This window comes from Solea senegalensis, linkage group LG4 (genome assembly GCF_019176455.1).
Source record: "Solea senegalensis isolate Sse05_10M linkage group LG4, IFAPA_SoseM_1, whole genome shotgun sequence".
NCBI lineage: Eukaryota > Metazoa > Chordata > Actinopteri > Pleuronectiformes > Soleidae > Solea > Solea senegalensis.
In genome coordinates this window covers 18,838,720-18,862,052 of record NC_058024.1, presented here as the reverse complement: position 1 = coordinate 18,862,052, position 23,333 = coordinate 18,838,720, and the positions used below count along the sequence as shown (strand labels likewise).

The 23,333-nt window shown below is 39.8% G+C and overlaps 1 protein-coding gene across 1 annotated transcript; it reads left to right on the top strand.

The window, feature by feature from the left end:
• Positions 1–434: 434 nt before the first annotated feature.
• Positions 435–20,538, top strand: unm_sa1614 (un-named sa1614). Its single transcript, XM_044024051.1, has 28 exons — positions 435–1,214; positions 3,668–3,740; positions 3,810–3,955; positions 4,867–4,941; positions 5,208–5,257; positions 5,450–5,579; positions 5,998–6,083; positions 6,166–6,241; positions 7,022–7,102; positions 7,183–7,280; positions 7,360–7,429; positions 7,528–7,615; positions 7,698–7,746; positions 7,847–8,019; positions 8,777–8,910; positions 9,086–9,177; positions 9,291–9,477; positions 9,579–9,664; positions 9,771–9,886; positions 10,008–10,075; positions 10,170–10,277; positions 10,567–10,834; positions 12,132–12,299; positions 12,386–12,449; positions 15,761–15,804; positions 16,634–16,788; positions 17,155–17,280; positions 18,480–20,538. The coding sequence occupies exons 1-28, from the start codon at positions 1,089–1,091 to the stop codon at positions 18,552–18,554; spliced, it is 3,012 nt and encodes a 1,003-aa protein (XP_043879986.1). The 5' UTR covers positions 435–1,088; the 3' UTR covers positions 18,555–20,538.
• Positions 20,539–23,333: the final 2,795 nt, after the last annotated feature.

Genomic DNA, 23,333 nt, shown 5'->3' with positions numbered 1-23,333 from the left:
AAAAGGTTGTAATCAAATGTATTTGAATGAACAGTTTTTTAAAAGGCTGTCTTGAAATTTAAAAATAAACATGTTTTATGTTCCTCTGAGGATGGATTTTGAGTTTGGTGATCTGCTTTTGTAAAACTCAAAATCTGAAAATGTCTGAAAATAAATATCTTCAAAACTAATGACATCATTTTAGCCGTATTTTGAATTTAGAATTGGTTAGCAGCATAACTCAAAATGAACATGAACAATGGTAACATTTTTGTTACAGCACACAACCACATGGAGGCTCTTTCTTTCTTTCTTTCTTTCTTTCTTTCCACAACATTCATTTGCACTTGAATCCTCGCTTCTTTATGTGGATGGAGGTTCTGTGTGTATGTGTGCGTATACTTGTGTGTGCTCGGTCAGCAGTGCGCGCCGCCGCAGCAGGAGGGCTCCGCCGCCGTGTGCCGTGAACGCGCCTGTCCATGCGGTTTGATTGAAGAAGAAAAAAAAAGCAGAGGACAGGAAAAGACACAGCTGATGGTGAGAATAAAAAGATATGAAGCGAACAGTGAAGCGCAGAACAGAGACCGGGTCTATCCTCTCATCTGAAGCCGGCGCCGGTGCTCCGGGCTCCGGTTCTCCGCTCGGCTCCTGTGCTCTTTGTGAGCTGGTTCACACACAGACCCGGGTTGAATGAAGATTATCCACCGGAGAGAGACTCGTTAGTTTGGACACGTTTTTATTTCACATTGGAGCTTTATTTTTCTATATTTTTCTTTTCTGTGGAGGCTCGTGAGGTTTTTTTCCTGCTGGATTTTATAATCTTTTGTCTGGAGAAACTGGGATCGATGCTGCGGTGAAGTCACTGACACTGACCGCATATCCGCTCTTTAATTACCACTCATATCAGGCTCTAAATGCTTTAATCGTATTCGTAGGACACGATGATGGTGGGATCTTTTACCCCCACATAACGACACGGTGCATTTATAAACCATTTTAATATATATTTTTTTATATATTATTATTATAATTCCCTCTGTGTCTCGCCCAGTTTCTTTTGTGTGGATTTGGGTTATTTCAGTCAGTCCCGGTCGGTCTGTCCTGGCACCATGCCAGAGTGTGTGTCGGTGTCAGAGTTCGTGCATGAGGTCCAGGAGGACTGGAGCTCCCCCACCACCTCATCCTTCACCTCCAAGATGATGAGCTGCAGGAACACCGTCTCCCTGCTGGAGGAGGTCAGTATCTCACATTTATGCTGCTGCTGGACTCAAGTCACTCATTCAGATGACTCATCATGTTTCCTGATGAATGAGACGCACAGACACACTGTGTCAGGTGATTGTCTCTTCTGTCCTCCTGTCAGGGGCGGACTTAACCTCCTGGGTGCAAAAATGAAATGCTGTGGCCTCCACAACTCCTCTCTTGAAGTGTCATCTTATTGTAAATATTGGGATTCATTTCACAGAGATGCTAAATTTAAAGCAACAGTGCGTAACTTTTAATGCTTTAGTTTTAGTGTGCTTTCATACCGAGCATGCTGTTCCAAAACCGGAGTCTTTCTTCCTCAGATCATTTCTACCGGGCTGAGATCACCCTCTCTTTCAGAGGTCGGTCTCAGTTGCCGAGTGGTTGGTTTTGTAAGCTAAAAATACGTTGAAAAAATATTCTTAAATGGGCTACATAACCAAGCCGCTCACCTGATGTCCTTGGAATACAAACTGTCCAGTGAATAGATCATTATATGTCTCCAGGATGCAGCAACAGTGCGTATTCAGATGGCGTTATTCTCGCTTCATTGGAAATGTTCATATGCGAAAAGCTGGTACTGTATATCACCATCCAGAGAACCATAAGTTGACCATAAGTTGACGTTAATATCGTGCCTCTCTTTGTTCTGTGAACAGAAACAATGTGGGGTCAAGAAGTGTTTATCTTGTCAAACTGCTGAATGACTGACTGGGTTTTTTGACTACTAGAATTCACTTCACTTCCACGCACAGTTAACGCGAGCTACGTTTGTAGCTCCGTTCAGTGCATCCGCCTTCACTGGTTTCTTCTCTCAGAAGATAACAGCTGATTCATTGAGCTTTCTTTGTAATTTTTTTCCTATCAACAACAAAATCCTTTACTTTTGTTGACGCTTTACTAGAAGTCAACAGGTATACATTGTCATGTCAACAGAGAGTCAGTTGACACTTATTTATATCCACACTGTTATCAGACGGCCCTGACACACATGTGCAGATGCACGTGTGGTATCACTGCTAATACAGTTGACAGTCAACAGTTAAACAACTAATTGTTCATAATTGTTTATAATAATTCTCTCCTTTTTTGTATATGTTGTGCATTAGTCACAAAATGTGCCCAGTCAGTCTTTACTGGAGCTTCTGACTGTGTGAGTCCTTGTGTTACAGCTTTCTTACTGGCTGCTAATGACATTGTTTATTCGTGATTGATAATTAGATAAGTTGACATCACAGCTGACTGGCTGGACCGCTGCCACAGCATGTAGCTTTATTACTGTTGCTGTGCTGCCGTGTGTTTGGGTTGGTGTATGTTGTCAGTGGCATGTAGTGAGCTTGTACAGAGACTGCAGATGGTAACTGAAGACTCCTTAACTCCTCCTGCCATCGTAGCATGTAGAGACATAAGGACTTTCTGTAAACCAAGTGTGTCACAAAGGAGGATGCATTTTGTAATGTTTAATTATCATCATTTTCATGTGACAGTATTCCACTCGTTGTAACATATGTCTTTATAACTATTACCATTGTTATAACCAAACTGGAAACTGAGATGGTATCATCATAATATCACCTCACTATTACCATACATTTACTATGTTGTTACTGCACTTTGAAGTGTTACCATAGAAACATAGCAGTGCAACATGGACGGCTGTGGAAGAGGCTCCTGCTGTAGATATACCATACTCATTTTAAGCTAAAAGAAACACAACGGTGTGATTATACACTGATGTTTATGTTGAATGTTATACACTAATCCGCCATGAAGCCATAAATAAGAATAATGAAACAAGTTGTAAAGGATGCGGCACATGTAAAGACATATATCCACTGACCTGTTGTTTTATTGTTGTGGCAGGTCTGTGTCTATATTATGTTTTGTTTCTATTCTCTTGTGAGTAATATGTTCTATTTACATGGATAAATGTGCCTGTTTCCTAGAATGCTTCTTTTAACCAGCTGGCAGCAGATCAACCTCCCCACCACCCCTAATACACACACACACACACACACGCACGGAGTCACTGACCTGAAGACTTAACAGACATTCACGCTGCTCCCTCCTGCTGCCTCCCCCCTTTTTACTCCCAACAGAGTTGGCATATGTTACCACGGCGACAGATTAATCCCCATTAGCATTTATTGTTGTTGTTCCTGTTAATGAGAAGGACTACAGATGATTTTTAATGAGCACACACACACACACACACATACACAGTGGAGAGTTGCAAATAACTTTTCTGTGAAAAAACTTTGGTCGTAATCAGTTTCTAAAAACCTTTTTGGGTCATTTTTAAAAAAATTCTCTTTATGTGCAGATAGCCATGTGTAAATGAATTAGTGGTGAGCGAAACACACCTGATGGACTGGATCATGTGGGTGGCTCAGTGCATTTATAACAACCAAATCAAAAAGAATGACTGTGTGTGTGTGTTTAGGCTCTGGACAGTGATCGGCTGGTGTTGCAGAAGATGAAGAAAGCTGCTAAAGCCAAATACACATCAGGACAAGGTACTGTATACACACACATGCACATGCACACACGCGCACACACGGACTAACACTGTTTCTCTCCATCAGACCACGTGTCTCACCTGGAGCAGTACATCAGTTCGATGGAGAAGCTGTCGGTAAACTGTCACTCAAATGGAGAGACAGAGGTCGGCTCGGCCTTCTATCGTTTTGCTGATTTCTCTAAAGAACTCGTCTCTCCCATGAAGAACCTGGTAAGTGGTGGCTGCACCACCTGATAAGAATCACTGTCTGCACGTCTTTCCACTGTGTGGTTTATGTTCTTCAGTTATTCAGCTCTTAACTAGCGGGTGAAAACATTTAGAGGTTTTACTCTAACATGACATGTTAGAAATTTGCACACACAACATTGCTGTAGCACCACCATTATCAGGACAATTGACTTCCCTTTGCAGATGATGAAGTTTGGCCTGGTAACATACCTTTGTGCAGTGTTTGGTTTATTTTCCTGCATAGGAAGTTTCATTTTCTTGGAGGAATTAAGTATGGCAAAGCAGGAGGGCCTTTGTATCACTCATTGCTCAAACCTTTATAAACCTGTATCATTAAATTCTAACTGGGTCATGGCTGTGCCCTAACAATGGTAGAACAATATTGTGATGTGATTACTCCCTGATTCATTGTATTTTTGTTTTTGTTGACAGTGGAAGTAAATGTGAAACATTAACCCTCAGTGCCACAGTTGCACACTTGGTAAAATTGCCATGGGAATAATACACAACTCCTTATATGGGAACCCTGGGGGTGTGTGTTTATAGGTCACATATTCTGGCTTTACAAAATGCATTTTTTTCATCTTCTTACGCATATTGGAAAAAAAAACAGGAGTAGGGAAAATTGTGCAGAAGTCACAAAATAGACAGTTTTTTCTTTAATTTTTCTTTATAAATGAACCAAGCGAACTTTGAACTGTGAATAATACATATACTGTATATATATGTATATTTTTAAAGATAACTTTATTTTTCACATAATGCATCTGACTGAGCATTCATTCATTAGCTCCATTATTGCTGAAGTTTACTATGCCACTATTGGGGACTTTACTATTATTGGTATTGTCTTGTACAATGACAATATTCTCTTGTATTCGTGTATTGTGCAGCTGAAGAGCATGCTCTACAACATCAACTTCTTCTTGGACTCTCTGGTTAAAGGAGACCTGAGGGAGGTGAAGGGGGTGAGCCTTATCTGTCTGTATTTATTGTTTTCTCATCACCTGTTTGTATTCATAATGATCTGTAACAATGACAGACCTCAAGTCAACATGAGGCATAAACCATTCTCATGTCAACATTTGCCTCCATGTGGCCTCAGGGTGGGGCCATCTTTCATCCGACTGTTCTGTTTCAGATTGATGGTAGTTATCAGTTGTTGGATGTTTGCTTGTTGGTCAGTGGGAGTTGAAATGGGAGTGAAATTCCGTCACTGTCTTTGTCTCTGTAGGATCTGAAGAAGCCTTTTGATCGCGCGTGGAGGGACTATGAGAGCAGATTGTGAGTGGTGGTGAAACACGGGTGGAGTTTGCTCACGGTGACTGTTGATGATTTGTGCAGATTTTCTGAATCTCATGTTCTTCATGGAGAAAGTAAAAAAAAAGCGATTGGTAAAATGTGTTTTAACACAGCAGTATTCACACTACCTGTGTGTGTGTGTGTGTGTGTGTGTGTGTGTGTGTGTGTGTGCAGTAAGCAGGTGGAAAAGGAGAAGAGGGAGTTGGCCCGTCAGTATGGGATGGTTAGGACCGAGGTGAGCGGAGGGGAGATCGCAGAGGAGCTGGAGAAGGAGAGACGCTCCTTCCAGTTGAGCATGTGTGAGGTTAGACACCACCTCCCACTGTGACCCTCACACAAACACAGTTTGAAATGCTGTTTTCAAATGAAAACAGAGTAATATTGATGTAGCAACACACGTCCTCCTCCCAATCAATTATTTCCACCTTGGGCAACATCCTAGTTCTCTTCTTTGTTGTTTCATTGATTTTTGCTTAATCTGCAAATTAGGTGAAATAAAGGGAAGATATTGACTTTTTCTTTCGTAACCTATTTCTACTGCTCATTCTGCTCCTCCTATACTCTTTCCTCCTCCCATCTCCCACCTCCCATCCTTCTGATCCACCCTCACCTGCCTTTAACCTTCCCTCCTGCTGCTCCCCCACAGCTCTAAATCCATCACTTACAAAATGTGCAGCGCCCTCCTTTCCTTATAACACTTGCTCCTGTCCTTTGTCTCCCAGTATCTGATTAAGGTGAATGAGATAAAGACAAAGAGAGGAGTTGACTTGCTGCAGAACCTCATCAAACACTACCACAGCCACAACAAGTAAGGATGTGCACACACACTCACACACACAAGTAGCGAAAAGATATAGTTGTATTTACTGTACATGTGGATGTGTGTAAAGTTTCCTGCAGGAGTGTGTTTCCACCACTCAGAGGCTGAAGCAGTACATGGAGGAGCTGCAAGGTGTCCTGTCCACGGTACGACAACATCTACCTATTGTACAGTTTTCTGTACAAAACTTGCAGTCTTTAGAAATTAATCTACACATCTATTAAAAATACTCATGATCACTGCTCTCTGTCCAGAGCTCCTCTCATCAGGTGGATAATCTACTCACTAGTGCACTGTTCAAGCATTTTTTGTGTTTATTCTCACACTTTTTCAAAAACACTTTTTAAGAGGAAAGGATTTTGTAGAAGATGTAAAAGATCAATACACAACCTGGCAGAAAAGTGCTAATATGCAACTTAAGTGTTATCTGTATTTTAAAAAATAAGGAGACTCCAAACCTTGAATTACCTGGATCAGAATTAATGGGATCATTTCAGCCTGATTACTGCATTTTAACCTGGATTAGTGATGCTGCTGATGAACTGTTCAGGTGAACTGTTCAGATGAACTGTTCAGGTAAACTGTTCAGGTGAACTGTTCAGGTAAACTGTTCAGGTGAACTGTTCAGGTGAACTGTTCAGATGAACTGTTCAGTGAACTGCTCAGGTAAACTGTTCAGGTGAACTGTTCAGGTGAACTGTTCAGGTAAACTTCTTGGTGAACCGTTCAGGTGAACGGTTCAGGTGAACCGTTCAGGTGAACTGTTCAGGTAAACTTCTTGGTGAACTGTTCAGGTGAACCGTTCAGGTGAACAGTTCAGGTAAACTTCTTGGTGAACCGTTCAGGTGAACCGTTCAGGTGAACCGTTCAGGTGAACCGTTCAGATTTCAGATGAACTGTTCAGATGAGCTATCATGTGTCTGCAGGTAAAGCAGCGACATGAGGAGGAGAAGAGACAGCTGTGTGTTCTCAGAGATCAGCTGAGGCCGGTCGTCCACACTGAACAGGTCAGAGACACAGACACTGATAGTAACCAATATTATAATATACTGTTCAGTAGGTAATCAAGGTGTATGTGTGTGTGTAGGACTCTCTACCTAAGCCAGTGTACAGTATGCACCAGCTGCTGGGCGACAAACAGTATGGAACAGAGAGAACAGGACTCCTTTATAAGAAGAGTGATGGGTAAAAGCAACAACAAACAAAGAAAAACAATAAAATAATCCATGTCTGTGCGACTGAAACATGTCTTTCTGTGGTTTAGGTTGAGGAAAATGTGGCAGAAAAGGAAGTGCACAGTCCACAACTGTTACCTGACCATTGCACATGCTACTGTGAGTTCACCTGAAGTGTTTCAAGAAATTTCATCAACAGACAGTCAAAGTTTTTCTAGCATTATTTAGACTCTGTCCGCTCTTTTTGTCTCTTGCAGCCTAACAAACCTCCCACCAGACTAAACCTGCTCACCTGCCAAGTCAAACCCAGTGTGGAGGACAAGAAATGCTTTGATCTTATCTCTCGTAGGAGACACACACACACATCATTATTATTGTTTCTCAATTTATCCTCAGCTGAGACTCACTTTACCACTTTGTCCTCCAGATAATCGGACCTACCACTTCTTGGCTGAAGATGATGCTGAATGTGTGGCGTGAGTGACACACGTGTAGTGTCTGCTAAAAGAGTGTTGCACTTGTATCGCATTGTACTGAAATCTAAAACTGTAAAAATGTCCTGTTCTGGTTGTTCAGCTGGATCTCAGTGCTCAGTAACAGTAAGCAGGAGGCTCTGAGCATGGCTCTGGATGGAAGCAGGAGAGGGGGGCGAGTGGGGGAGAGCAGTGTGGAGGATCTGACCCGGGCCATCACTGATGACGTCAGGAGGATGCCAGGAAACAATGTCTGCTGTGACTGTGGAGCTCCAGGTATCCTCTGTCAATCAATCAATGCAGGTGGAGTTTTGAGGAGTTTTATCCACAGGTTATGAAAATACTAATGTACTGGGATTCTCTGTCCTCAGCACTTGTTTCTTACATGACAGATGACTTTAGACAATCTCTGTCTCTTAAAATTGTCAGACTCTATAGCCCCTTTTTGTCCACGACCAGCTTCACTCCTCACTTCTTTAACGACTCGCCTCGGCATGGCACGGTCATTTTGTTTTTCCATTAGCGATAGTACCTTGTGCCATCACAGGAAGAGGCATGAGCGTGACGTCCAACACAAGAATCAAGCCGAACAATACCGAATTGTAGATCAGTTAAAAAGACTTAAAAATCCTGAAAACGTGGGTTAATCTCCAACAATTTCCAGGGAAATATCTAAAATCTCATAATTTAACTGAAGAGTCTGGCGTATTTAGCGATAGCACTTCTCACCTCTACAACCAAACCTGTAGAGGCGAGGCAAACTATAGTGGAAACTATATCGTCGCGCTCGTTCTCTGAACTGCCTTGTGATTGGTCAAGGTCTCGTGTCACTCTCGAAGTCAATGCGACCAGAGGTGAAGCAGAAGTGTAGTTTTCTCTCATATCACTTGATTTTTATTTTGCTGGTAGGTTATTATGGAATTGTTGCACAATAATGTCACAGAAAATCCAGCCTACAGCAGCTTTGATCAAGTTCTTTTGAACTCGTTTTTACTATTTGCTCAATAAACTCTCTCCTACTCTCTGTCTGCAGATCCTGGATGGCTCTCGACCAACCTGGGTATCCTGACCTGCATCGAGTGTTCAGGTATCCACCGAGAGATGGGGGTCCATGTCTCCAGGATCAAGTCTTTAAGTCTGGACAGTCTGGGGACCTCAGACCTGTTGGTAGGTCAGACTTGTTAACTAACGTCTGTCCTGTAATGAGCTGTAGGTTTATATATATATGTAGGTAATATATAAATGTTTGTTTCTGAGAAATAGTCAGTGTGTTGAACATTAAATACCCAGCTGCAGATGGGAAGCACTTTTTATTTGTTGTCATCATTCGTTCTTTCTCCAGTTGGCCAGGAATGTTGGTAACTGTGGTTTTAACGAAATACTGGAGGCAAATCTTCTGAGTCCGTCTCTGAAGCCGTCCCAAGACAGTCACATGTAAGCACAACACACACGCACACATACTCACATGCCATGTCAAGTGACACTCGATATTGCAGTTTTATAAATTAAACACAATATACATATATGTATTTACTTGCACTGTGCAGGGCAGAGCGGAAGGACTACATCCTGTTGAAATATCAGAACGTTCATTTTGCGAGGCGGAGCCACAGCTCCGCTGCAGCGCTACGTGCCGGCCTGCAGGAGGCGACCAAGAACTGCAACATCTACAGTCTGATCCAGCTGTATGCTCAGAGGACAGACCTGACCCAGCCACTGCACTCACACATACAGGTATACATGCACATGACGTGTGATTGACTGATGAGAGAGTGTATTTGTGGTAGTATTATGCACAAGTTAACCTGACACACTCTGTGTTTTCATGTCAACAGGAGAAGGGGGAGAGTGCGCTCCACCTTGCCGTCCTTTTGGCCGACAGAACTTCACTGCACATCCTGGAATTTCTGGCTCTAAACTGGTCAGTGTTTTTCACAGATCCTGATCTGACGAGGTTTCACTAGTCAATGTGTACACTTGTGTAATTACCTGTGTATGTTTGTTGTTTTTTTGTTTGTTTTTTATAGTGCCAATGTTGACGTTCAGACATCATCAGGGAACACAGCGCTGCACTACAGCTGTCTGCACAACAAGGTCGACTGTGTGAAGCTGCTGCTGAGAGCCAGAGCCAACACACACATCAGTAATAGCCACACACAGTCACAGTCATAACATTACAACGACGAACATCTGCATTATGAAAATGAAGATTTTGTAGACACATACTAATGTGATATGTTATGTGTGTGTGTGTGTGTGAACAGAGAATGAGTTAGGAGAGACCGCTCTCGACGTAAGCCGCAAGTTAAAGCACAACCACTGTGAGGTGCTGGTGAGTCATAGTTCTGGTCACAGTGACGTCTAATTGACACAAAACTGTTAGTGTCATTGTAATGAAGTGTGTGTGTGTATGTGTGAGTGTGCAGCTGCAGCAGGCCCAATCCGACCAGTTTGACCACCACGTTCATGTGGAGTACGAGTGGCGGCTCCGTCACGACGATCTCTACGATAGTGATGAAGAGTATGATGACAAGGTAACCACGGCAACGGTAGCTCTACAGATTCTCTGAAACAATAATGACAAGGTAGAAAAATGTTAAAACAAGATAAAAAGATCCTGTAATGGGTTCTGTTGTGTCATCTTTATAAGTCCTGTATGAAAACATTAGTAGAATAATGAAGTGAAAAGTGCTAGGTTTGGTTTTTATGTCATGGAATGGAAACAAATTATTGCATAATGATTTTAACACTTAAAAAAAAAAAAAATGTAACTGTGTAACTCTAGCCAATAAATGAACCCCTCTCCTCCACCTTCTATTTCAGAATGGCCCAGTGAAGAAGGAGCGCACCTTGTCCTCCTCTTCATCTTCCTGCACCTCCTTCTCCTTCGCCTCCCGTCCCTTCAGCTTCAGTCAGTCCATGTCCATCACTCCGCCCTCCTCTGGGGCAACAGGAGGAGCAGGTCTGCTCAGCGTGGGCAGGAGGCTCGCCATGGCCATGGACCTCCACAGTCGCACCTCTGGCTCTGTTCCAAGTCCACCTCCACCTCCTCCGTCTTCCCCTGCACCCCCGCTGCCACCCAGGGTCAAAGGTGAAAAGTGAAACTTTTTTTTCACATTTTCAGTATTGGACGATTGCATTCACTTAATCATCACAACTCAAAATAGTGATTGTGCCGCCGTACTGAGAGCCCGGGTTTATTTGTAATGGTAGAATTCACATCTCAGTGTGTTTTTGGTGAGTTTTCATTGAGCTTTAATGAGTAGTTCTCATGTTCTGCTTCTGCCTTGACTCCATCAGTTGTGATCTTAAGTGTGTCTCTATACTGAGAAACACATGAGCTTTATTAGTATTGTATAAACTAAGTTGTTAATGGCTTGAATGTAGCAGACATTTTTGACAATTTTGACATTATTAACTCATTTTGGACGACATACTAAACTATGCCTTTTTGGTGACTTTTTGGAAGTCTTACTAAACTATAACATTTTTGTCTCATTTAGGACGACATAGTAAACTATGACAGTTTTTTCTGATTTTGGACAACATAGTAAACTATGCCTTTATGGTCTCTTTTTGGACGACATACTTAACTGGGACATTTTAGTGACATTTTGGACGACATACTAAACTATGACATTTTTGTCAAATTTTGGATGACATACTAAACTATGACATTTTAGTGACATAAACTATGACATTTTAGTGACATTTTGGATGACATACTAAACTATGACATTTTGGATGACATACTAAACTATGACATTTTGTCAAATTTTGGACGACATACTTAACTGGGACATATTAGTGACTTTTTTGTCTCATTTTGGTCGACATACTTAACTTTTAGTGACATTTTGGGGACGACATACTACTGACATTTTAGTGACATTTTGGATGACAGATTTTGACATACTTAACTATGACATTTTAGTGACATTTTGGATGACATACTAAACTATGACATTTTGGATGACATACTAAACTATGACATTTTAGTGATATTTTGGATGACATACTAAACTATGACATTTTTGTCAAATTTTGGACGACATACTAAACTATGAAATTTTAGTATATACTGTATGTTTAAACATATTAATGGCCTAAATGCTCTGTGTTTTAAGGGTTAAGGGACTGAAATGTCCCTTTACAAAAACACAGTAATAAAATGTTATTTTCTTTTTTTTTTATTGTCACATTTTAGCCTAAACAAAACAACTGTACTAAAATACTGTACATACGCACCTTTTCCAAAAATAAAAGAAACCTGATACTTGTGAACTCTACAGGATACATCCTGATGAGTTTTCCACTGTGTCTGGTCAAAATCCACCCAAAATATCTTTGAAACTTAATTCTCCTCTCTGTGTGCTGTCATTCTCCAGCTCCCAATGTTCCTCCTCCTCCCCCTCCTGCTGGGGGGGAGGGGCTGGGTGGGGAGGAGGAGGAAGTAGGGGAGGTCTTCTTCCCCCTGACAGGAAACAGAAAGTCAACCCCTGCTCCTCCAAATGTCATCCAACACAAGAGGAGCTGCTCCGAGTCCAGCTCACATGGTATCATCACAGAGACATGCTGCAAGTAATCTGTCCGAATTACACTGTGTAATTAACTCTGTGTGTGTGTGTGTGTGTGTGTGTAGATTACGGGTTGCCAACCAGCCCCAGGATCTACAGTGGTCCAGACTCCTCCTTTAAGAAGTGTATGTGAGTATCTGATCCAGGAATCATCAGGAAAATGTTTTTTTTGTTTTACAGTTGACAAATATTTTATAAAAAGAATGTTCTAAGTGACAGAGACAAGCAATAAGACCAAGAATGCAAAATTATGTATGATGTGCAGTGCTTAACAAATGTATTACACCACCGACCAAAAAAATTAACAGCATTTGTAATCATCAAAACAAATGTAATGGTTTTAAACACCAGTTATTAGAAGCTCTTTAACCAAAATGATATTTTTAATGCTAAAACATAATTATTATTTGTTATCCATGAATTTTCAAATGTACTGTTTTACAAAAAAAACTGAAAAATAGCATAGCAACATTATTATTTGTTGATTCAAATTATTATTTAATATGCCTTGCAGGAGTAGGCACTCTAACTCAGACTTTTTTGTCTCTTTTTTATGACAACAGTAGCAACAAGTTTTAGTGGTCTAATGTGTAAGACACTGGCCTTTAAAGCTAGGGATTGAGGGTTCAAAACACAGTCGAGTCATAGTATAGTGTGTTGTCCAGAATTTGACGAAAAAGTCATAGTTTAGTACAGTGGTCACCAACGAGGTGCCCGCTGGCTCATTTCACTTCACCTCACTTGCATGTATCCATATGATCGCTGAGTAAAATGTCCTTGATATTGTTTATAAAAACTTGGGAGTAAGCACAGAAATTAATGTGTATGCAATTGAATGCATAATATTCATCATTTAAATGGTAAGTGGCATAAAATGTTAACATGGTAGCCCTCCATATTATTCTCTACCCTTCAGGTAGCTCTCGGTCTCAAAAAGGTTGGTGACCCCTGGTTTAGCATGTCATAGTTTAGTATGTCGTCCAAAATCTGACAAAAATGTCATAAAATGTCATAGTTTAGTATGTTGTCCAAAATCTGTCAGAAATGTCATAGTTTAGTATGAAAAATGTCTACATTTGACAAAATGTCATAGTTTAGTATGTCGTCCAAAATTTGATGAAAATGTCATACTTAAGTATGTTGTCCAAAATCTGACAAAAATGTCATAGTTTAGTATGTCGTCCAAAATCTGACAAAAAAGTCATAGTATAGGACATCATTCAAAACGTCACAAACAGCAGCAATGAGTTGTAGTGGTCTAATGGGTAAGACCCTGGCCTTCAAAGCTAGATATTCATAGTATAGTATGTTGTCACAATTTGACAAAAAAGTCATACTTTAGTATGTCGTCCAAAATTTGACAAGAAAGTCATATTATAGTATATCGTCCAAAAATGTCATAGTTTAGTATGTCGTCCAAAATTTGAAAAACATGTCATAGTTTAGTATGTCCTCTTAAATTTGACAAAAAAGTCGAGTATAAAGTAGTATAGTACGTTATTCAAAACGTCTTAAACAGTAGCAATCAGTTGAAGTGGTCTAATGGGTAAGACACTGGTCTTCAAAGCTGTAGGTTGATGGTTCAAAACACAGTTGAGTCATACTACAGTATGTTGTCTAAACATTGTTGAAAAAGTAATTGTAAAGAATGTAATCCAAAAACGTCATAGTTTAGTATGTTGTCCAAAAATGTCATAGTTTAGTATGTCGTCTAAAATTTGCCAAAAATGTCATAGTTTAGTATGTCTTCCTAAATTTGACCAAAAAGTAATAGTATAGTATGTCGTGCAAAATTTGACGAAAAAGTCATACTTAAGTAAATTGTCCAAATTTTATGAGAAAGTCATAGTATCGTATGTCGTTTTTAATTTGACAAAAAAGTCATAGTATGTCGTACAAACTTTGATGAAAAAGTCATTGTAAAGTATGTCATCCAAAATTTGCCAAAAATGTCATAGTTTAGTACGTCGTCCAAAAGGTGACACTAATGTCATAGTTTAGTATGTTGTGTCCAAATTTTGAAAGTCATACTTTAGTATGTCGTCTAAAATTAGCCAAAAAAGTCATACTTTAGTATGTCGTCTAAAATTAGCCAAAAAAGTCATACTTTAGTATGTTGTCCAAAATTTGACAAAAAAGTCATAGTATAGCATGTTGTGCAAAACTTGTCGCAAAAGTCATACCTAAGTATGTTGTCCAATGTCTTCCAGAATTTGACAAAAAAGTCATACTTTAGTATGTTGTCCAAAATTTGACAAAAAAGTCATACTTTAGTATGTTGTTCAAAATTTGATAAAAAAGTCATAGTTTAGTATGTTGTCTAAATTTTGACGAAAAAGTCATAGTATAGTATATCGTCCAAAATTTGACAAAAAAGTCATAGTATGGTATGTCGTGCAAAATTCGCCGAAAAAGTCACACTTAAGTATGTTGTCTTAAAGTTGACAAAAAAGTCATAGTATGGTATGTCGTGCAAAATTCGACGAAAAAGTCATACTTTAGTATGTTGTCCAAAAGTTGACAAAAAAGTCATGCTTTAGTATGTCGTCCAGAATTTGACAAAAAAATCATAATTTAGTATGTTGTCCTAAATTTGACAAAAAATTCATAGTTTAGTATGTCTTCCAAATTTTGACAAAAAAGTCATAGTTTAGTATGTCGTCCAAATTTTGACAAAAGTCATTTTAGTCAAATTTGACAAAAAGTCATACTATAATGTAGTCAAAATTTGACAAAAGTCATAGTATATGTATGCCCAAATTTTGACAAAAAAGTCATAGTTTAGTATGTCGTCCAAATTTTGACCAAAAAGTCATACTTTAGTATGTCGTCCAAAATTTTACAAAAAAGTCATAGTTTAGTACGTCGTCCAAAATTTGCCGAAAATGTCATAGCTTAGTATGTCGTCCAAAATGTGACAAAAATGTCATAGTTTAGTATGTCGTCCTAAATGTGACCAAAAAGTCATAGTTTAGTATATTGTCCAAAAAGTCACCAAAATGTCTTAAACATGTTTTTGAAAGATTTCTAAAATATTTTTCTTGTTATCTTTTTTTTTTAATGAAATAATTGCTAAAATGACAACAAATCACAAGTATAGCTAAAATTACTACAGACCGTGTTAAAATTTCCTGACACAGAGAGTACAGGTGTACAGCTGTTTAAGTGGCGTTGTTCAGAATCAGATGTGATGACATCTTCTTGTATCTACTACTATATTTTATTTCCCCCCATAGTGCTACAACAACATGATACTAAATGTGTTTTTCACTGATGGAGGATAAAATAGACAAACAGGCATGAACTGTGAGACGGTGCTGTCCTCTGCTGGACTGAAGCTGATTTACAGGTTTAATTGACGTTTCTAAAAATGACTGAAAACTGAACTTTACCCCCTCCCCCGTCTTTCTCTCTTCTCTCTTCTCTCCCTGTCTCTCCAGTCCAGGGTCTCCTCTCGGCTCACTGGCTGAACGGCCTCACAGAGGTATTTCCTGTCCTGTTACATCTATATCTCTGATCCAGAGTCTGTGGAATCCATCATGTGAACATGTTATCAGTGTTTGCTCACAGTGAAGTTTCGAACCAGTAACAGTGAAGGAACAAGACAGTTGAAATAGTTATTAGTATAATAGTATAATAGTATATACTAATAGTATAATATAATAATATTAGTTTTCTGTTCCTGTACTTTTTTGTCTATGTGTTTTAAACACTTTATTTAGGGTGTAATGATCCAGAAAATGAAGAGCCAACTTTTTTAAACATCCAAAAATAACAATCAACTGTGTAACTTTATGTTATAGTATTTATGTCTAACATGATGGAAATTTGATCTCGGGATGAGACAATAACACTTTTTTGTGTCCGATATCACAAACTCGAGTATCTACCAATATCGGAATGAGTCCGATACGGCCATTTTCGACCATTCATGAACGTATGAAGCTGTTAACACATTTGCGACATCATTCTCCAAATATGTAACAAATATTGTTCTCTCCCGAAAAGTAGAAGTAAACAGCCCAAACATGACTCAGCTAAAATGCATGCGATAGGTTTTTTAGATTGTAATGATTTTAAATTTTTATCCGTTCGATATCTGATCCAGTGATTTTGACCCGTATTTGACGGTGACTGATTCCCATCTCTAATTTAACTAACATAAAATAAAATAAAATAAGCTTATGTTGTATATTTTTTCCAATGATATACTGTTTCAAAAGCTTTCTCAAAGGTAATACAGTTTAAACATCAAATCCATTTCTAAATCTCAGGCCATTAAGTTCTTCTTTCACCTCTCTTCTCTTCCTGAGGCTTTCGGAGGGCGGACAGTGACGGCAGCTCCTCCCACTTCCTGCATCCTGCAAGCAAAGCTGCGCCCAATGGATCTCCCACCAATCATCGCTCACAGAGCTTTGAGAGTGACAACCGAGGCCCCACCCCCCAGCCGCTACCTCGCAGATCAGTGGTGAGGTTTTTATAAAAACAAACAAACTCATTAATCACTAGTCACTTGTTCATTGTCTGCATTTAACGCTCGGTTGACTGGAGTCTGTCAGGATCAACTGCATGAGGATTTCAACACGTGTTATGACAGAGTGTGTGTGTTGTAATACATAATTACCATGCACAGACAGAAGTGCTCATACTAGTTATCTCAGGACAGTAAGTTTTATGTCAGTTTTGTTGATAGTGAACATTTTAAACAACATTTACATTTGTTACATGTGTAATATTTTCAATACACTACAGCTGACACCGATGATAGGTTTTAGTTGTTAATATTTAATATGATTCATAGCAGTTTTAAGTGTGATTTGTTTATGTCCGTCAGCCTCGAGGCTCAACAAGTTGGCGCGTTCAGGCGTTGTACGACTGCCAAGCCGACCACCACGATGAGCTGAGCTTCAGCGAGGGACAGGTGCTGGTGGTGCTGGGACAGGAGGACAGTGATTGGTGGGTATGTATCATCATCATCCTCCTACTCTCTGATAAATGCTCCCACTGATGGAACAGGGCGAAATACAATTTCAAATTTTCTGTGTGAAAGGATAAATGGCAAATGACAAGACAGTTCTGAATCAGTGATGACGTGTTTATAGTACTACAACGTGATGTTCACTTTATTCTGTGATGATTTTCTTATGTCAGCGGGGCAGGAGGATTAGTTTCATCGACAAAAAACACTATGAGGAATATTCACAACCAAAAACTGCAACAAATATTAATCAAATATATCAGACAACATTTTGTTTTCTAATGATGAGTAGAAGATTAAAGTAAAATCAACCTTTCAAAACAAGACAAAGTTAGAAATAACACTAATAACAACGTTTTACATGGAACGTTGACCTAATTATAAAAAGTTTCATGCCAAAGCTCAACAAAGCAGCCTTTCTTCAGACTGCTCAAGCTCATGCTGACACTCCTAAGTACTTTCAGTCTGCTGTTTTTGGATATTGATCCCTGTCCTCTCTCAGTCATTGTGATTGTAGTGAACGAATCACTGAATTTAGCGTCTCGTCAGGAGTGAAATGTTCAGTCAGGGAGAGGAAGAACTGTATTTTAGGGCTGGGTTCACTTGCTTTTCTGATTCACGTCAATTGTTGATCTCAAGATCTGATATTGATTCATAAATTCCTGAGATCGGTCATTTAATATACTTTCAAATACTGCCACACGTTGCTTTTCAGATGCTTTGGTGGGTTGTTTTTTTCAGTTGTGTCCTCCATTGTCACCTTAAATCAACACAACGTCACTGTTGCCAAGCTGCGCTCACATCTCCCTCTGCTGGACAACATGTTTACTACTTTAAAATGTCAGCTGTCGATTTTAGGATGGATAGAAATGCACTAATGTAACTACTTTGGTATGACATAATTTTTTTTTTAATCATTAGAGAGACCCACATTTTATATATTTTGCAGCATTAGTTCAGTGGAACTCTCTGAAAGAAAACTTGGTATGGAAACTGTTTTATTGCTGAATAATCAAATTTAAAAATGTAATTGTAATCGAATCAGTTCAGGAAATCAGCAGTGATACCCAGCCCTACTGGATTTACAGACAGCTACTGTGTTTTTAAAATGACAAAAAATGTTTTCAATTTTTGTTGACGAGCCATAAAAATAAAGCATCATAACTAATGTGTGTGTGCAGCATGGTTACATCGAGGATGAACCAGACCAGAGAGGTTTGTTCCCGTCTTCCTTCGTCCAGTTGCTCTCAGCCTGACATAAAACTGGACCAGTGCAGGACAAAACCAGGCCCAGGACCAGCACTGATAAAAACCACAGCAATGTCAGGAAAACTGAACCAAACCAGAACCACACTGGATCCTCGGTTAGCAGCAGAAGCCAAACCCAACATCTTCAATGGAACAGGTCAGCAATCTGGTCCAGAGAAGCTCCAGCATCTTGTGAGTCACATGACCGCAGTCCAGCCACCGCTGTCAGCCGAGTTGTAGCGACTTAGTCTTTCACTAACACTGGAAAAGTTAGGACACGTGCTCCAGTTAAAATACTTGACCAGACTGTGTGTGGCTTTGGTCATGAGGTAACATTACCATGGAGATGGCCTTGCACTGTCTGACCGGGCATGATTAAAGGTGAAGTTGACTTTATTTATTTAAACTGAAAGCTAATATTTAATGAAGCACAGAGATAAGAGCAGGATAAAACAATCCACAACACTCATCTGAACATTTTCACTGTTAATTTAACTATTTAAAAGCTAAAAAACAAGAACAAGAACAAGAGTTCACACAGCTTCACATGACTGCGTTTCTCAGTATGGCGGTGTTTTTGTTTTTCGCGTTGCCCTTCGACATTCCTGCGCTGCACACACAGTATTTTACGTCATGACTGATGGAGGCCGTAGCAACCTACTAGAAAAGTGAGAGACGGCTGCAAACAGTTGGACTCTGGCTGAAAACACCAAGAAGCACAAACATAAAGTCTGATCGCCGGATATTTAAAATGTGTGCGCCACAGACATGTCGTGAGGAAAATCAAACACTACACAAAACTGCCCGACGATGTGCCTGCATTTTCCGATCACAGCTGCTGCTGTTCCTGCACCACACAGCTCCAAGTTTCCTGGATGCAGTTTGGATGAGTAACACTACATTAAAAGGCATACACACACACACATACATATATATATATATACACATATACATATATATATATATATATGTACACCATCCAACAAACTGAATCTGATGTCCTGTACAGCAGAAGACCAAGAGCTCCCCTTCGCTCCTCCTCCTCCTCCTCACTCTCACACGTACAGTACATAGAGAGAGAGGTAATTACCTGGAATCCTCAGGACTCAGTAGCAAGTTGATGCCATCATTTCTGGCTTCTACTCTTTGAGTGGCAGGACCTGATGAGTCCTTTAATGGACCAGATCTGATGAGTGACACCAACAATCAAAGGAGTTAAAAAAATGGCAAAAACAAACAGGTCGCCTCTAAATTCAGGTCTTTGTTAATGTGTGATCATGGATTTGACCTGAACACTGAGTGTGAGACACATCTGTTCCTTCCAGCTGCCTTTACTGTCCTGAGATAACACAACACCTCAGTAAGTACCATCATGCATTACTGCCATTACTAGACAAATGCAAGTGAAGTTTCTTGTTAAAAGACAGGACAGTCCCACCAGGACCTGTACAGACCACACTCCTTCCTTCCACTGCCTTCTGTACGTCCGTGCAATCTCTCATTCAGCCTTTCTTTCATATGCTTTTTAGGCACAGAAAAACGACAGCTGCCATGTTTTAAAAGAAGAAAACTGAAGCACATTTAATGTCATCCTCACTTCTTTCTTGACCACATCCATTAAAACATCCTCACCATGCTGCATTTTAAAAAAACAACGCATCCCATTGACTCGCTCTTAACTGTCATTTTCTGCTATGACATGAACATCTAGGGCTGATGGGAAATGCTTTTTGTCAAATGCAGCTTAAAAAAACCAACTAAAATCATTGATATTAGATAGTTTATATAAACCCTTGGAACCGTCTGGATTCTCACGTGGTTTCATTTAATTTTTATTGGTACAAACTAAATAATCATGACTCAAGAAACTTAAAACACGTTAGCGATTCTTTATCATAAAAACACGGAGTAGCAATAAAAACCCATTTTGCGTTACTATGGTTAAGTTTGGTGAAAATATAAAACATGGGAAAATTACATTGAATTAAATAAACCCCCAGTTTGATGGTTCCAACTTACCTCCAGAGTTCTTAGAATGTTTAATAGAAAACTGAATGTCTTGAATGTTAGTTCCTATTTTTTCTTTATTTTTATTCAAAGTGACAGTGGTGGGTTTGTTTTCAGGTTTTGATGGAAAAAAAAAAAAACAGTGCTCCTGTCTGTTCAGCATCTAACAAATGAATGAATGAAGATCAGTAGGCTGATTTAAGTAATGCCATTTCTTTCCTCTTATTGAACAGTCACAGTTTAAACACGATGAGCTGAATTAAAGCTATGGTAACTGAACATACATCATACATACATACATACATACATGTACTCAGAAACAACTTGTTTGGTCAGTGGATGCCACTCTGTTCTAAATGTCTACAGGTTATTTTCACGTGATAAACAGCATTATGGAATTACAAGCAGCTGATTGGTTGATCTGCACTTCCCTGTTTCCCTGATGGAAAACGGTGTCCATGTTTCCAGACTGCAGGGATTCTAATAAGCACAACTTTGGATTTATACTCATAACATACTTGACTTTTTAAGCGTGAGGACGTAAATCTGTTAACATCATCAACAACAACAACAACAACAACAACAACAACAACACAGCCTGCAAATACAAACAACTTTGCATCCAGATATTAATTCCAGCTCAGGAAGTCAGAGAGGCTACTGCTCTGTCACTTAGTGACTGAAATAAGGGTTAAGGCACATTCAGGTGCTCTGCGTCAACTTGTTTAAGTGGATAATTTCCAAGTAAACTGTCTGGAAGTTTTCCCAGAGAAGTGAAAAGGGGTGTTGGGAGGGGAAATGAGCAGCTGACGTTTTGGATTTGGCAAAAGCTTCTGATGACTCAGCAGTCGAGTTTAAGAGACTGTGGCTTGTTCCAGGAAAACCTGATTGAAGTAAAAAAATGCGGCCAATACTGACAGAGCAACAGCTTCCAAACGATGATTCAGCATACATGATTACTCTGAAGGCCTTGGTCTGCTTCAAAGTGTTTGTTGGATTGAGCAGTGTCTGAAATCAAAGGTGTAAAACTTAACAATGAGAAAAAAAAAGATTTAGGAGGGCAGAGCACATGACTCATTCATTCACCTTCTACCCTCCATCTGTTAAGGTTTATTGCAGGAGCTGGAGTCAATCCCAGCCGACAGGTCGAAATGACGACACTTCCAACAAACAACATTTCCTTTGAAGCAGACGGAGCTCTTCACTGAACATCAGTAATGGGGCGTTTTCACACTGACATCTTGTCTGAATCAGGGAGTGGAAAACAACATGAAAACAGGACAGTTTGGTAATAAAACACAACAACTCAACACTAAGCAATTAAAAGGCATACGAGTGGGATTTGGGACATTATAAAAAGTTGATTAAAAAGAACTAGGACAATATGTATGAAGTCAATGCATTAACATGATATATAAAGATAATGTGAAAGATCATGTTGTGAGACCCGCATGGCTCCGCGACTTCCTATCCATGAGTCTACAAGATAACTGTACATGTGCGACCTAAAATCTATAGCAACACAAGGACGCACGTGCCCAGATTTGGCTTTTCTTCCAAACTTCTGTCAAAGATGATGTGGTCTGTTCATCCGTCGACAGTGAGAAACGTTTTTAAAAAGGAAACACAAAACCAGGCGGGCCAAGGAACAAAAGGAAACACAGGATTTTTTTTCGAGTGGCCCATAATACTAAAAACAAATGTGCACGTAATGGCTGTTCTCGATTCAGAAGCAAACAAACTCGGTGTGAAAACGTCCTGAAACTTTTCATAGTGCAAACAAAGCCGTGAACATTTAGACGACGGATAACACGTTTTTGTACATTCACAGTAGAGGTGTGAAGCAGCTCTCTGCGCGCCGTCTTCTGCCTTCAGTGAGACGACCAGCGGTCAGCTGACTCACTCCTCTGTTACCTGCAGGACTGGTCTGTCCCTTCTTCATTCATATGGTTGATTGTTTTTGGTCGGACTTAAGTTTTCTTTCCTTTTCCTTGATGTTGCACTGTACGCAAGCACCACACTCAAATGTAACTGATTGTTTGACTTTGTCCTTGTTAAGTTTTATTTAATAAATCTTTAGTTAAAAGCCGTTCATTCTCAATCTTTCGTCATTCAGCCGAACTGTTTTATTTATAACGATAAATTGCAGACCGTCGAATAATCACAACCACAGGCTGAGAACCTCATACAGGCTACTACCTCCCATTGCTTCCATATTTGGTGCAGACAGGAAGTGAGCCATGTTTCCAGTCTGTCAGGATCCTCTAGAACAGGACAGCTTATGTTGAGATGGATGGATTACAAATCTTGAAACACGGTTGGACGGAGGAGAAACAACGAGTTCTCCATTTCTTCTTCAGGGCAAAGTGCTTTGATTAAAAAAAAGGTTATCCCTGTATATTGTCTATTAAATCCAATACAAATTATAAAAGTCTGTGGTTGTTTCCCCACTCGGAGCAAAACTCTGAGTGCAGTCATACACGGCAAGATGGTGTTTCTGCATTTAGAGAGGAGAGTCCCAGACATATAGTCTTTATTTGCTTGAGTTGCGCTGGGACTCATTTAAACCAGCAGGAGACTTCACAGGAAGGACATCCGACCATCGCCCCTGACTGGCTCCTCCCACATCCAAACACTCACTGTCCACAGGTAAATCCTACAAATCCTCAATGTCTCAGCCTTACAAAGGCTTCAGGTCAACTCACCTGGAGGTCTAATGTCAGTCATTAGTGAGCAATCATAATGCAATAAAAGCAATCATAATTAATGACCTTTTTTTA